The following is a 16,431-nucleotide window of genomic DNA, read 5'->3' as shown; positions in this document are numbered from 1 at the left end:
AATATAATCAGCTTGAAATAGGTAAAGAGATAGATTAATGCTGTAAGGCTCGTTTTACTGGAAACTGCTCAAGGTTTTGTTTTTCTAGAAACAAATCACTGGAATGATTATTCTTAGATGATGACAGCTGTACCTAGCCCGGAAAGGGGCCATGGTCATGTAAGCATATGATTCATTTATCCATACACATGTATCAATCAAGTGTATTTTGAAATCTTGCTGCCATATGTTATCACCATATTTTTATACATTATGTACCCTTGTACTTTTTGTCATGGTTGAAAACATTATTCATCCCTAACAATTTCATTTATAAGACAATATAAGAAGTCTAGACCCTTTTCTGGAAACCATATGGCTCATCCACAGTTAGGATTCTTGGAAACCATGTGGTCTCCTTGAGTTTCAGTGATAAGGCAAGATTCCTAGAAACCACATGACCCTAATTCCTATAAAACGTGAGGTCCCTTATCTCTAAAGAACAAAGGGACAGTGTAGTGGATGGTACTGCCCGAGGTGTCTGTCACTTTAAGAAACCAATAAGAAAGAGATCACTGTACCTGAGACCAATGAAAAGAACTGGGGAGGGTCATTTGGTTAGGGGTGTAAACCTCCAAGAAAGGGTTAAAAATCTGTGTGTGGTAGCCTTTGGCACACAGATTTACTGGAGAAGAAAAGAGAAAGAAAAAAGAAGAAAAGGCCAGAACTAGTGTGGCTTTATGTTGAAGCGCTGTGAGAAGTAAAGACTGTGCGCAATTTATAAACTATCACTTAGCTGTTAAGTATAATTTTGTTACTTAATAAATCTTATAATTTGTTACATTGAAACTATTGTTTGCAATTGTTTTGTCTTGTTCCAAAAACCCAAATAAAGTTTAGAACCACCCAGAACCTTTACCGTTATATGAGGCCGAGTGGGAGTGCAACTGGTAGATACTTAAAACAAGAAACCATACTAGAAAACTCTTTTGGGATTTTCATTCAACCTTGCTTAATTAGGTCTCTGCTGGAATGTAAGTTAATTAGTGGAAGTAGAATAGAACTTATTTTAGAGAATCACTCCATGGTTCAACAGTTTGATAAGAAATAAGAACAGCTGAACTGAAAGGCTGTTATGAACAGCTTGTTAACAGACTTTATGAACAGCTTTAGACATAAATAAATGGTAAGAAGACAAATAAGGATAATGAAAATTTTGGGAGATTGTTTGACACTGGAGATGGAATATTTCTGTGGAGGATGGAACTAATAAAAGAGAACAGCTTGAGATGCGATAAGGAAAGGATGGGGTAAAAGTGATTGATCAAGAACAGAAGCTACATGCAAAGACTCAAGAAGCTGATGGCAGGTGAATGACATTAAAGGTGGTGTTTTCAACCCGTAGGTTAGACAGACAATTTGATGTTTTATAGGGTACTTCAAAATAAGGTATATCCTTATAAGGCAAAAAGACCTTGTCAATAATCCATCCAGGTGTCCAACAGTAAAAAAAGATATAAAGTAAGAGAATTTGGGTGACCTCAGTGTAGTTAGGCGATGGAGAAGGTCTCTCAAGGAACACTCTGGTCCAACCCGCCTGAGTGGTTTGAGAAGTTGAAAAGACTTGGGCACCGAGAAGAGAAGTGAAAGAAGAAGAAAGAAAGAGCTGTTCGCGCATGCCAGCCAAACTGGACCAGTACTCGCTACTTGTCATGGTTGTATGTTTTTACTGTATAACTAATGTGATTAACTCTGATTAAACTCAACATACCCACCATACTGGTTTCAGTTGAACCTCATTGAAAGATTAGAATCACTACACTATGCCCCTGTGATTTGAAAATAAGGATGATAATTTTGAATTCAACATGTGGGAGCATGGAAAACCAGTGGAACTTGGAGAGGATGGGAGAGTGGGATATAGTGCAGGTGAAGATACAGGCAGTAGCATTTTGGATGAATCAAAACTTGTTGTAGAAATCAGGGTGTTGGAAATTCAAGCCTAAAAGTGATGAAGATATGGTCTTGGGCTTTAGCAGCAAAAGGGCCCAGGTAAGGGTAGAGGTGGGCATTATGTGAAGGCGGGAGAAGGTTGTTTAGATAAAAAGAGCGGACGTGGGGGAGAAAATGGAATTGATGTCAGCAGGATGCCAAAGTTACATATTTTCTTATGGTTTCTAATAACAGTGGGAAAGGTTGATGGGATCAAGGTCAAAGACAAGTATTGCTGCTAGGAATCAAAGAGGATGGACACTATCTTATCAACATTCAGCTGGGGGAAGGTTTGGCTGATCCAGGTCTTGAGCTCAGATGGTAATTTGTAAGTGCGACAACAATCTTTTGTCAATAAAAGAAGCATCTAAGTCCTGATCTACCATTCATCTTCACCATCTAAAAGTTGGAGGGCAGCAGGTGCATGAGAACATCATCACCTCCAAGTTCCTCTCCAAGTAAAACACCATGCTGATTTGGACATATATCTCCATTCCTTCTTCATCATTTGATGAAAATCCTGAAACTCCTATCCAACAGGTTCTTCACCACACAGAGTGCAGAGATTTTAAAAAATTCATTCTTGGGATATGAACACTGTTGGCAAGGCCAGCATTTGTTGCCCATCCCTAATTTCTCTTGAGAACGTGGTGGTGAACTGCTGCAGTCCATCTGGTTTAGGTACACCCACAGTGCTTTTAGCAACGGATTTTTGACTGAGCAACAGTGAAGGAATAGCGATCTAGTTCCAAGTCAGGATGGTACGTGACTTAATTGTCCACCACCATTCATGACTGGATGTAGCAGGACTGCAGATCTTTGATCTAATCCATTGGTTGTTGGATCGCTTAACTTTCTCTATTGCATGCTGCTTCTCCTTAGCATGCATGTAGTCCTGTACTGTAGCTTCACCAGGTAGCCACCTCATTTTATAGGTATGCCTGGTGCTGCTCTTGACATGCTTTCATGTATTCCTCATTGAACCCCTGGTTTGTTGGTAATGGTAGAGTGAGGAATATCCTGGACTATGTGTTTACAGGTTCTGCTGCTTCTGATGTCCCACAGTGCCTCTTGGATGTCCAGTTTTGAGCTGGTTCAAGAAGAAAGCCAACCACCACCTTCTCTGGGCAATGAGGAATAGTCACTAAATGCTGACCTTTCCAGCAACATCCAAGCAACATACAATATATTACATAATATAGTTGCTAGCTGGTGCCAATGTACACAAACAAAAAAATCTTCTTACTTCAGCAATATAAGTATGGTTCTGATCTCACAGCACCAAAGTCAAGAGCTGTGACTTATTTTTTCACGGGGACATTTTACAGGACTTTGAGTTCACTGCAGTGTAATTCCAGCCTGGAGCGAGCCTTATTTTATTGATTGGAAGCAGGTCAGCAGACCTCCTTTTAAAACTTTGAATGAAATGTTTTTAATGTTAGGAGAATGCCCCTTTCTTCTTACGTTAAAAATTCGTTGACAGGGTAGGTGGATTTGTAAAGCTATAATTTTACTGTACTTGGGACTCAGTCACACACAGGTGGGAGTGCATTATCACATTGCAGCTAGTAGATATAGGTCCTAGGTTGTAGCCGTCATTTAAAATATGTGCCGTTGTCATACTTTGAGGTTAAAATTAAAATGCCTGCCAATATGCCATGTTAAACAAATGATGCTACTTGGATCTAATTAGAATACATGAAACAATTTTGTTGACGATAATTCAAAAACTTTACATACTATTTTTATGAAACTGAATAAGTTTAAAGAATTCCATTAAGATGCTAGATCTGTCCTTTCTTATTTTGGTCCAAAACAGCAGAAATCCTCTACAGAAGGCCAAAGGGATATATTATTTTGTTTTGTTGTGATACTGTAATGGATTATAGTCAGCAAGTGATGTTACAGAAATACTGGGAACTGTAACATTCTCTGCTGCAGTAATATGGAAGCAGTTACAGTGCCATTCAGTGGCAAAGATCAGGTACTACAACTATGCTTGCAACTTCCAAGGAGGATTTTAAGTTGGTGAAAGTGGAAATAAAAATCACTGCACAAATAGAGTACAAATGAAGCGAAACAATGAAAGGGTAAATGAAATAAAAGATTTCCCTTCCAAGTTAAAGGAAAAAGATTGGTGTCTGTCAGGGAAATAAGTACTTTTCTTAATATTTATCCCTCAATCAACATCAAAACACCCAAAATATCTAGTCATTGCTATTTGTGGGACCTTGCTGTGCAAAATTTGGTTTCTTACATTACAATAGTTACTACACTTCAAAAGTACTTAATTGGCTGTAAAGTGCTTTGGGATGGCCTGAGGTCATGAAAGGTGCTATATAAATGCAAATCTCTATTTTCCTTTTATATTGCTACTGACTAATGACTCACTATGGTAAGTGTGCAGTTTCAGGCAGTGTTTGATTTAATATAGTGAGTGCTGATAGCCAGCCGTACGCTCCTAACCCTGTGGACTGAATTACAGTCATTAAAGTACAGGATATATTTCAGATTTTGGTTGTATACTTAAAGATCTTTTCTAAAAAGTAACATTTGCTCTTGTATTACAACACTGCAAAAATATCCAGTGCTGTTGCAAAGTCTGGATAATGCAACATTTGATGTAGTGTCAGTGCTAATTGATGATGCTAAACCAAAGGTTGGACGTGGCTAAGCCAGTGGGTTTCACTCCTAATGAGCAAAAATGCAGCAATTTACTGAAGTTGTAACAACATATGTTTATATAGCATCTTTAAGGTAGTAAAATATCCCAAGGCGCTTCATAGGAGCATTACAAAACAAAGTATGACACCAAGCCACAAAAGGAGATCCTAGGTCAGATGACCAAAAGCTTGGTCAGAGGTAAGTTTTAAGGAGTGTCTTAAAGGAGGAAAGCTAAGTGGAGACATGGAGAGGCGTAGGGAGGGTATTCCAGAGCTGGGGACAAAGGCAACTGAAGGTACGACCACTACTATAAAAACAAAATACTGCGGATGCTGCAAATCTGAAATAAAAACAAGAAATGCTGGAAATACTCAGCAGGTCTGGCAGCATCTGTGGAGAGAGAAGCAGAGTTAACGTTTCAGGTCAGTGACCCTTCTTCAGAACTGGCAAATATTAGAAATGTAAAAGGTTATAAGCAAGTAAAGTGGGGGTGGGGTACTAAAAGTGGAACAATTAAAGTCCAAGATGCACAAGAGGCCAGAATTAGAGGAGTGCAGGTATCTCAATGGATTGTCGATTGCAGGAGATGAGGGATAGAGAGGGGTGAGGCCATGGAGGGATTTGAAAACAAATATGAGCATTTTTGAAATCAAGAGAAACAGAGTTAAAGTTTCAGGTCTGTGACCTTTTATCAGAACAAGGAAATGTTAGAAATTTAATAAGTTTAGAACAGGTGAAAGGCTAAGTGAAAGTGTATACGGAAGCATAAAATTAAACAATAGTTTATCAATTTAAAAAATGTTCTTGATGCACATCGTGAGAAAATTCCAACACCAGTGAGATGTATTTTAAATTGATTAATTTTGACATTTTAAAAGTGTATGAACTTGTCTCTTCAAGAAATTTCCCCATCGCGGAAGCTACAAGTTCCCAGTATGCACCGCGCTCAAACGCCTGCGCAGTGGGACTCCTCGCTGTGGGGTTAAAGTTCACTGAGGGAGGATTTGGCGCGTAAGTGGCTGGCGGTTGGTTTACGAGCGGCCCGGAGTGCGGGCGAAGGCGTTAACGGACGTAGAGGACGGATAACGGTAAACGTTAGTGAGATGGAGCTAACTAGCTGGTTGTGTCTGCTTTTGCTTATGGAGAGAGGCAGATGATGGGACACCTGGTTCAGGAGTGATGTTTATGATTAAAAGTGTGACAATGATTGCAAATCCGTTGGAACCAAAGGGGCTATGATTATTTTTAAGTGTGAGGTGCTTTTGCATTAAAAATAACATTTAAGCTAAAAAACTTTGTGTAAGTGAGGAAAACAGCAAGTAAAGCCAAGGTAGTGGCTGCTGGGCAGATAAAAAGATAAGAAATGGGGGCAGAAGTCGGCCATTCGGTCCCTCGAGCCTGCACTGCCATTCAATAAAATCATGGCTGATCTGTTTTTGTCTCGAATTCCACATTCCCATCTATCCCTGATAATCTTAGATTCTTGTTAGTCGAGGGAATCAATCTACCTTTGCAGTAAAAATATTTTAATGACCCTGCCTCCACCACCTTCTGAGGCAGAGAATTCCAAAATCACACAACCCTCAGAAAAAAATTCTCCCCTCTGTCCTAAAAGGGTGACCACTAATTCTGGACTCGCCCACAAGAGGTAACATCCCTTCCACATTTGCCCTGTCAAGACCGTTCAGGATCTTAACTACTTCAATCAAGTCTCCTCTCACTTCTAAACTCCAGTGAAAACAAGCCCAGTCTGTCCAACCTTTCCTCATAAGACAACCCACTCATTCCAGGTATCAATCTAGTAAACTTCCTCTGAATCGCCTCCAATGCATTCACATCCTTTCTTAAATAAGGAGCCCAAAACTGCACCCAGTATTTGAGATGTGGTCTCACCAATGCCCTGGATAACTGAAGAATAAAATCCTTTTATTTTCAAGTCCTCACGTAATAAAGGAAAGCATTCCATTAGCCTTCTTTATTACCTGCTGTACCAGCATACTAACTTTTTGTGACTCCTGTACTGGAACACCTAGATGCCATGCACGTCGGAATTCTGCAGTCGTTCCCCGTTTAAGTAATATTCTGCTTTTTTTTATTCTTCCTGCCAAAGTGAACAACTTCACATTTTCCCACGTTATACTCCATCTGCCAGATTTTTGCCCACTCATTCAACCTATCTATATTGGTCTGCAACCTCTTTATGTCGTCTTCACAACATACTTTCCTATCTATCTTTGTGTCATTTGCAAATTTAGCTACCATGCCATCGCTCCCCTCATCTAAGTCATTGAAATAAATTGTAAAAAGTTGAGGCCCCAAAACAGACTCCTGCGGGACTCCACTTGTCACAGCCTGCCAATCAGAAAAGGACCCATTTATGTATACTGTGTTGTCTGTCAGCCAGCCAATCTTAAATCCATGCTAATATGTTACCCTCTACACCATGAGCTCCTACTTTGCGCACTAATCTTTTATGTCACCTTGTCAAATGCCTTCTGGAAATCCAAGTAAAGTACGTCAGCGGGTTGCTCGTTATCCACAGCGCATGTTACTCTTTCAAAGAACTCCAACAAATTGGTTAAACATGATTTCCCTTTCACAAAACCATGCTGTCTATTCCCGATTACCTTGAGTTTTTCTAAGTGCCCAGCTATAGCCTCATTAATGATTATTGCTACTACCTTCCCCATGACAGACGTCAAGCTAACTGGCCTATAGTTACCTGTTTTCTCCCCCCCCCGCACCCCATTCTTGAATATTGGGGTTATATTTGCTACTTTCCAGTCTGATGGAACCTTTCCAGAATCTAGCAAATTTTGAAAAATTATCAATGCATCTATTACCTCATTAGCCACCTCTGTTAGACCCAGAATAAAGCCTATCAGGACCCGGGGACTTGTCAGTCCGCAGCTCCACAAGTTTGGTCGGTATCGCTTCGTTGGTATTGTAATTTCACGAAGTTCCTCCCTTCCCTCCACCTCCTGATTTACAGCTATTACTGGAATGTTTTTAGTATTGTCTATAGTGAAGACAGAAGCAAAATATTTGTTCAATTCATCAGCCATTTCCTTACTATTTACTATTAACTCCCCATTCTCACTCTCCAGAGGACCAACACTCACTTTACTTTTCCCTTTTAATTTTTTTTTAATTTCCAAAATATACTTTATTCATAAAAATCTGTAAAAATGACATTACCAGTTTCAAACAGCACCAAGTCAAAAAATACAAACAGTGCATTGGTGATCAGTTCCCTTCAACACAATCATAAGTTCCATTTCATTTGTCATGTCATTAACACTTTTACATTTTACAGCAAATATAAAAATTTTTCTGATACAGTTCGAGGGGTTTCCCATGAATCCAGCCCCCCCAGTTCAGCTTGGTGGGGGGACCTTACACTGTGGTCTTTCCCCATTGAGCCTTTGCTGCGGCTGCCCCAAGCTTTAGTGCGTCCCTCAGCACGTAGTCCTGGACCTTGGAATGTGCCAGTCTGCAACATTCGGTCGTGGACAACTCTTTGTGCTGGAAGAACAGCAAGTTTCGGGCAGACCAAAGGGCGTCTTTCACCGAATTGATAGTCCTTCAGCAGCAGTTGATGTTTGTCTCGGTGTGCGTCCCTGGGAACGGCCCGTAGAGCACAGACTCTAGAAACTGTTGCTATCTGTTTTTACATTTCTAGCTCACTTCCTCTCATACTCTAGTTTCTTTCTCCTGATTAACCTTTTAGTCATTCTTTGCTGTTCTTGATATTCTGACCAATCATCTGACCTGCCACTCATCTTTGCACAATTATATGCTTTTTCCTTAAGTATGATGCTTTCCTTAACTTTAATTAACCACTGATGGTGGGTCCTCCCCCTTAGAATTTTTCTTTATAGTAGGAATATACTTATTCTGAAATGTCCCCTTAAATGTCTGCTACTGCTTCTCTATTGATCTATCTCCTAGCCTAGTAACCACTACACTGCAGCTAGCTCAGCTTTCATACCCACATAGTTGACCTTATGTAAGTTTAAAATACTAGTCTTAGACCCACTCCTCTCTCTTTCAAACTGGATGTAAACTTCAATCATATTGTGGTCGCTGCTACCTAGAGGTGCCTTTACTCTGAGGTCATTAATTAATCCTGCTATGTTGCACAATACCAAGTCTAATGTAACCTGCTCTCTGGTTGGTTCCAGAACGTGCTGCTCTAAGAAACTATCTCGAAAGCCTTCTATGAACTCCTCATCCAGGCTACTATTGCCAATCTGATTTTTCCAGTTTCTATGTAGGTTAAAATCACCCATGATTATTGCCGTTTCTTTATGACAAGCACCCAATATTTATTCTTGGATACTTTGTCCTACATTGTGGTTACTTGTTAGGGGGCCTGTCGACCACTTCCAATCGTGACTTCTTTTCGTACTGTTCCTCATCTCCACCTCATTCGATTCTACATCCTGATCTCCTGAACCAAGGTCATCTCTAACTATTGCACTAATGCCATCCCTGATTAACAGTGCTACCCCTCCACCTTTACCTAGCCTCCTATTCTTCTTTACAATCAACCTGCTTAATCTTTCCTCAAACGGTAACCCCTTCATCCCAGGAATCAGCTTAGTGAACCTTCTCTGAACTGCTTCCTATGGCTCCTTAAGTAAGGAGACCAAAACTGTATGCAGTACTTTAGATATGGTCTCATCAATGTCCTGTACAATTGTAGCAAGACTTCCCTACTTTTATGCTGCATGCCCCTTGCAATAAACGCCAACGTTCCATTTGCCTTCCCAATTGCGTGCTGTACCTGCATGCTAACATTTTGTGGTTCATGTACGAGGCCGCCTAGATCCATCTGTACCACAGCATTCTGCAGTCTCTCTCAATTTAAATAACATTCTGCTTTTCTATTTTTCCCATCAAAGTGAATTTCACATTTTCCCTCATTGTACTCCATCTGCCAAATGTTCACTATTAACTTATCTATATTTCTTTGCAGACTCTGTGTCCTCCTCACGACTTGATTTCCTACCTATTTTTATATTGTAAGCAGATTTGGCTACAATACACTCTGTCCTTCCATCCAAGTCATTAATATAGATTGTAAATAGTTGAGGCCCCAGCACTGATCCCTGTAGCACCCCACTAGTTACAGTTTGCCAACCTGAAAATAACCCATTTATCCTGACTCTCTGTTTCCTATTAGTTAGCCAGTCCTCTGTCCATGCTAATATATTATCTCCAACACCATGAGCTCTTATCTTGTAACCTTTTAATATGGCACCTTATTGAATGTCTTCTGGAAATCCAAATACACTACATTTAGAGGTTCCCCTTTATCCACCCTACTTGTTACATTTGTTGAATTTGTCAAATGCAATTTTCTTCTCACAAAACCATGTTGGCTCTGCTTGATTGTATTATGATTTTTGAAATGTCCTGCTACTAGTTCCTTAATGATGGATTCCAGCATTTTCCCAATGGCAGATGTTAGGCTAACTGGCCTATAGTTTCCTCCTTTCTGTCTGTCCCCTTTCTTGAATTGCGGTGTTGCATTTGATAATTTGAGTTGATGCCACCGCCTTTTTGTTTTCTGTGTGTTACCTCTTCAATCTTTTAAATCATATACATTCAGCAAAACATTATTTGATATCTTGCATGGATTCAATAAGGTAGTTTCTTATAAAACTTCATTATTTCAGTTTTCACACGGGGAAATCTAGGGTTCTTCCAGGAATTCCCCCCTTGCAGAAATTCTGCTCTTCTCTCTGGGATTTCCATTTGTCTCTTCTATCTTGTTCACCTTCGTTGCTTATTATTTCCCTTCTTGTCTCCTGCCCTCTACCCTATCACACACCTTCCCTTTTGTTGTTCACCTCCCCCTTAATTTGTTCAAAATTTATTACATTTCTAACTTTTGTTCTGATGAAAGGCCATAGACCTGAAACGTTAACACGTGTTTCTCTTTTCAAAGATGCTGCCAGACCTGAGCATTTCCAGCATTTTCTGGTTTTATTTGAGGCATCTGCAGTATTTTTCTGTTTGAATGAATAAAGTAATTTGGTCAACGAAGCCCATTTCTTCTACAGATGATCAAGCATTAACCATATTGTGATTTAAATTTCAATGGAAATTTGGCAAATTAACTCTGACCCCAGAAAAGTTGAGCAAAATGTTTGTACACGTGCTTCTCCACTCTTGATGTCTGGGTGGTTGCTTTCTGTAATACTTTCTTGGGTATGCATCTGTTTGTATTGCCTACTAGTGTTTGGAATTCTGATCTTGGCTAACCATATTGCAGAAACTTGCAGTGCCAAAGAATTTGCAATAAAATCCGGCCAGTTACTGCCGCATCAGTCTACTCTTGATCATCAGCAAAGTGATAAAAAGTGTCGTCACAGTGCTATTAAGAGGCACTTACACAGCAATAACCTGCCCACCGATGCTCCGTTGGGTTCTATCAAGGCCACTGGGCTCCAGACCTCTACAGCTTTGGTCCAAACATGGACAAAAGAGCTAATTCAGTAGATGAGGTGAGAGTGGCTGCCCTTGACATCAAGACGGCATTTGATTGAGTGTGGCATCAAGCAGCCCTAGCAAAATTGAAATCACTGGGTTTTGGGGGGAGGGGGTGGAATCTCTCCACTGGTTGGAGTCATACCTAGCACAAGGCAGCTGGCACATGGGAACACCATCATCAGCAAGTGCCACTCCAAGTTACACACCATCCTGACTTGGACCTGTATCGCCATTCCTTCCCTGTCGCTGGGTCAAAAACCTGGAACTCCCTTCCTAACAGCACTGTGAGTGTACCTACACCAGATGCATTGCAGCAGTTCAAGAATGTGGTTCATCACCATCTTCTCAAGGGCAATTATATATGGGCAATAAATGCTGGCCTTGACAGTGATGCTCACATGATTTAAAAGGATAAAAAGAAAATCAGAACAGGATAGCCTACAGTTGCTTCTGTTTCAAGTTTGCTGTATTGTCAGGATAAATACTGTTTAAGATTGAGTGATCATAATTCATTAGTTTTAACATAATTACGGAAAAGGACAGAGATAGAACCAGAGTGAAAGATCTAAATTTGGGTAAGGTCAATTTTACTAAGCTGAGAAGTGATTTAGTAAAAGTGGACTGGAAACAGTTACTTGAAAGTAAATCAGTGTCAGAGCAATGGAAGGCATTCAAAGAGGAGATTCAGGGGATTCAGAGTAAACCTGTTCCCACAAAGAAAAAGGGTGGGATGGCTAAATCTAGAGCTCCCTGGATGTCAAGGAGCTTACAGGGTATAAGGCAGAAAAGGAAAGCTTATGTTAGACACCGAGAACTCAATACTACGGAAAACTGAGAGGAGTATAGAAAGTGGAGGGGTGACATTAAAAAGGAAATTGAGAAAGCAAACAGGGGGCATGAAAGAATATTGGCAAGTAAAATCAGGGAGAACCCAAAGATGTTTTATCAATACATCAAGTGTAAGAGGATAACTAAGGAAAGAGTAGGGCCCTAAAAGACCAGAAATGTAACCTATGTGTGGAGGCGTGGGTATGGTTCTTAATGAATACTTTGCGTCTGTCTTCACAAAAGAGGGGGATGATACAGACATTGTAATTGAGGAGTGTGAAGTATTGGATGTGACAAATACAGAGAGAGAGGAAATATTGAGGGGTTTAGCATCCTTGAAAGTGAATAATTACCAAGGCTGAATGAAATGTACCCCAGGCTGTTAAAAGAAGCCAGGGAGGAAATAGCGGAAGGTCTGATCATTTTCCAGTCCTCACTGGATGCAGGCGTGGTGCCGGACGACTGAAGGTCTGGTAACATTGTACCTTGGTTTAAACAGGGACAAGCAATAGACTGAATAATTACAGGCCAGTTAGTCTAACCTTGGCAATGGGCAAATTATTGGAATCAATTCTGAGAGACAGGATAAACTGTCACTTAGAAAGGCACGGATTAATCAAGGATAGTCAGCATGGATTTGTTAAGGGAAGGTTGTGTCTGACTAACTTGATTTAATTTTTTGAGGAAGCGACGAGGAGGATTGATGAGGTTAGTGGAGTTGATGTGGTCTACATGGATTTTAGCAAGGCTTTTGACAAGGTCTCACATGGCAGACTGGTTTTAAAAAAAAAAAAAGCCCATGAGATCCAGGGGATTGTAGCAAGCTGGATATAAAGTTGGCTCAGTGGCAGGAAACAAAGGATAATTATTGATGGGTGTTTTTGAGACTGGAAGGATGTTTGCATTGGAGTTCCGCAGGGCTCAGTACTGGGTTCCCTGCTTTTTGTAGTATATATGAACAATTTGGATGTAAATGTAGGGGGAATGGTGAAGAAGTTTGCGGACGACACAAAATTTGGCTCTGTGGTTAATAGTGAGGATAGCTGTAGATTGCAGGAAGATATCAATGGACTGGAATTTAACCCAGAGAAGTGTGAGGTGTTGCATTTGGGGAGGTCAAAAAAGGCAAAATATTACAAAATACATGGGAGCATATTGAGAGGTATAGAAGAAGTGAGGGACCTTGGAGGGTATGTCCATGCATCCCTGAAGATGGGATGGGTCAATAAGGTGGTTAATAAGGCATGTGGAATCCTTTCTTTTATGAGCTGAGGCATAGAATATAAGGGTAGGGACGTTATGAAACATTACATGGGCCACAACCTAAGTACTGTGTGTAGTTCTGGGTCTCCTCATTACAGAAATTATGTGATTGCACTAGAGCGGGTACAGAGGAGATTTACGAGGATTTTGCCAGGACTGGAAATTGCAGCTATGAGGAAAGATTGGTTAGGCTGGGGTTGTTCTCCTTGGAACAGAGGAGACTGAGGGGAGATTTGATTGAGATGTACAAAATTGTGAGGGGCCTGGATAAATGGGTGGGAAGGGCCTCTTTACCTTTGCAGAGGTGTCAGTGACTATGGGCATAGGTTTAAAGTGATTGGTGGAAGGATGAGAGGAGAGATGAGGAAAATCTTTTTCACCCAGTGGATGATGGGAGTCCAGAACTCTGCCTGAAAGTGGTAGAGGCAGAAAATCTCATCTCATTTAAAAGGTGCCTGAAGTGCCGTAACCTGCAGGTCTACAGACCAAATGCTGGAAAGTGGGATTAGGCCGGGTGGCTCTTTATTTTTTTCAGCTGGCGCAGACACGATGGGCCAAGTGACCTCTTTCTGTACCGTAAACGTTCTATGAATTTCTAACTTCAGTGTTCCATTAGTCTTGAATGCATCATTATCTCTGGAATCCCATAACAATCTATCTCGCTGTTCCTCATCTACATACTGTCCCTTGATCACATCAAATGAAGTATTGGTGTCCTGTGCCACATGTATGTTGATGACACCCAGCTCTACCCCGCCATTCCCTTGACCCTTCCATTGCCACTGTGTTGTCAGACTGCATGTCTGACATCCAGTCCTTCTGCAATTTCTTCCAGTTAAACTCTGCTGCAAATTCTATACCCGCACCACTAATTCCATCATCCCCTGCACCATATACAGTTGAAGCCGTCTATTTGCAATCTTGGTATGCTGTTTGAGTCTGGACCAAGCTTCTGACTCCAAATCCTCTCTAACACAACGACAGACTACTTCCACCTCTGTAACTCGTCTGCCTCAGCCTGCTACTGAAAGTCTTCTCCATGCCTTAGTCACCTCCAGACTCGACTATTCCAATGTTATCCTTGCCTTCCTCTTGTACTGTCTATAAACTTCAACTATACAAAATTCTGCTGTCCATTTCCTAATCAATGCCAAGTTCCGGTCATTCATCACAGCTGACTTAAATTTGCTTCCAGTCCCCAGCACTTTCAATTTAGAATTCTCATCCTAGTGTTTAAATCCCTTAATGCTCTTGCTGCACCCTCTGTGTTTTTCCCACTCTGGACTCTTGTGCAGCCTCCCCTCTCTTAGCCCAAATATTGGTGGATTGACTTCAGCTGTATGTGCCCCAAGCCCGTCTTAAAACTCTGCACTCCTTTTAAGGCGCTTCTTAAAACCTACCACTTTGATTAACCTTTTAGGCACCCCCCAATCTCCTCTTTGACATAGTGTTTTTTTAAAAACTGATTTATGCTTCTGTGAGGGGCCACCGTAGGATGTTATTCTTTGTTAAAGGTGCTATATGAATGCCAATAGTTGTAGTATATGAAGATAAGGGTAACTGGACTGCAGAAGAAAAAAATCTAGAAATTAAATGGTGCCATGTAAAACTAGGTAGCATGATTAATTGAATGGTATAGATGTTTTGCATGCATTCACAGGCAATGGACAGCAATCTCCTGATTGGGTCTCATAGCCCAAGAAAGATTCAAGTGTATTTATGCCATTGGTATTATGATTGTCTTCATTCCTGTACCATACGTATAAGACCAAAATTTGAAGAGTCAGTTATTCTCCCACCTCCCCCTGCAATTTTCTGTTATCCAAAAAGGGATCTTCCATTATGGTAGATAGTGGAGGTTCCATTATCCATTTGTTCCAAAAGGGCTAGGTCCATTTCCTTTAATTGATATTAAGCTGTAGAAATTATTTTGAACATAGGTTGTGTAGGCAAATGAAATATTGTTTTCAAGGGATTATTAATTGCTTAATTCAGTTGATACATAGTTTGTTAAAGATGATCAAGTTTCACACGTGTTCGTTTAATTGGCTCTTATTTTATGGCCTGCAGGAGGACTTTGTTGCATGTAGTGTTTAAAGATGTCTATCCTCAATTATGGTGACTATCCCAAAGACACAATCCTTTTACTGAAAGAGAAACTAATTTGTCGGGACACTCAGATTTTTACTCTGCTATCAATTCTGGGAGAGGTAATTTTTATTTTAAATAAATTAGCATGTAATTAAAGTTGAGGATAATTTTATGTAGCATTCTATTGTATTTAAAGATTTAAATCATTAGTATATCAGAGTTTAACTGAAGAAAAAGTTTTTAAATATCTCCTATTTGTTTTTCTTCCTTTCCCTTTATCTTTTTCCTATTATTATTTTAACTTTAACTTTTGTTCTGTTCTATCTGCCTAAAACTTTTTATTCTTTCTTGCGTGCCACTGCCTGTTTTGGGAAGGGTGGGGATTCACATTGGAAAATGTGGCCTCTGATGAGGCCCTGTGATCTGAAGATTGATATGATAATAATGCAACTAGAGTCAATTGGCAGTTAGATTGCTGCTGGACACACCAATTCATCCATTGTTCCTTGAAGGTTATGTATATATATTGCCCTTTTTCCGTTTTAATCTTTTTAATTCTATTTTATTTTTTGATTCCTTTCTGTCCAGTGTCTTGGCAAATATTTATTCCTCACCTAAAGCACCAAAAACAGATGACGTGTTTTTATCACTGCTGTTTGTGGGACCTTGCTGTATGCAAATTGGCTGCTGCCTTTCCTACACTACAACAGTGATTGCACGTCAGAAAAGTGCTTTGGGACGACCTGCGGTCATGAAAGACGCTGTAAAATGCAAGTTTTTCTTTTTTAAACTCTTTTAGTTTTCTCAAGCTTTCTATTTCTTTAAATTTGTACTCAGTATTGAAAAATCTCACTTCCTCTCAATCTATATTGATTTGTAGTTTATTGTACTTTAGAATATTTCCTGCTGGTTTTTGCCTAAAAGTGATGCAGCCTGTATTTCACATCAGTTGAACTATGATCCTATCTGATTTGAGGTAGAGGGTACAAAGCAGTTCCTTTTCTGGTGGACATTCTCTTTACTTTGTTTGCCTGCAATGTAAATTTGCTAGAATACCTGTCTGTTAACTCACTGTTAACATATGAAAAATCAGAAGAGTTAAAGCAGATTCTC

General features: G+C 40.1%; 1 protein-coding gene across 3 annotated transcripts in view; it reads left to right on the top strand.

Moving 5' to 3' along the window:
- The first annotated feature begins 5,609 nt into the window (after positions 1–5,609).
- Positions 5,610–16,431, top strand: part of orc5 (origin recognition complex, subunit 5) — a 132,647-nt gene continuing 121,825 nt past the window's right edge. The window contains exons 1-2 of one of the 3 annotated variants that reach the window (XM_068059740.1): positions 5,610–5,723; positions 15,298–15,437. In XM_068059740.1, coding sequence (XP_067915841.1) covers positions 15,327–15,437 — 111 coding nt within the window. In that variant the 5' untranslated portion in view covers positions 5,610–5,723; positions 15,298–15,326. Of the gene's footprint in view, positions 5,730–15,297; positions 15,438–15,957; positions 16,089–16,431 lie in introns of those variants that run through there. The other 2 variants (XM_068059741.1, XM_068059742.1) reach the window with 2 other exon arrangements.

The sequence above is a fragment of the Heterodontus francisci genome, chromosome 27 (assembly GCF_036365525.1).
Source record: "Heterodontus francisci isolate sHetFra1 chromosome 27, sHetFra1.hap1, whole genome shotgun sequence".
In the NCBI taxonomy this organism is placed as follows: domain Eukaryota; kingdom Metazoa; phylum Chordata; class Chondrichthyes; order Heterodontiformes; family Heterodontidae; genus Heterodontus; species Heterodontus francisci.
This window is presented reverse-complemented; position numbering and strand designations above follow the sequence as displayed.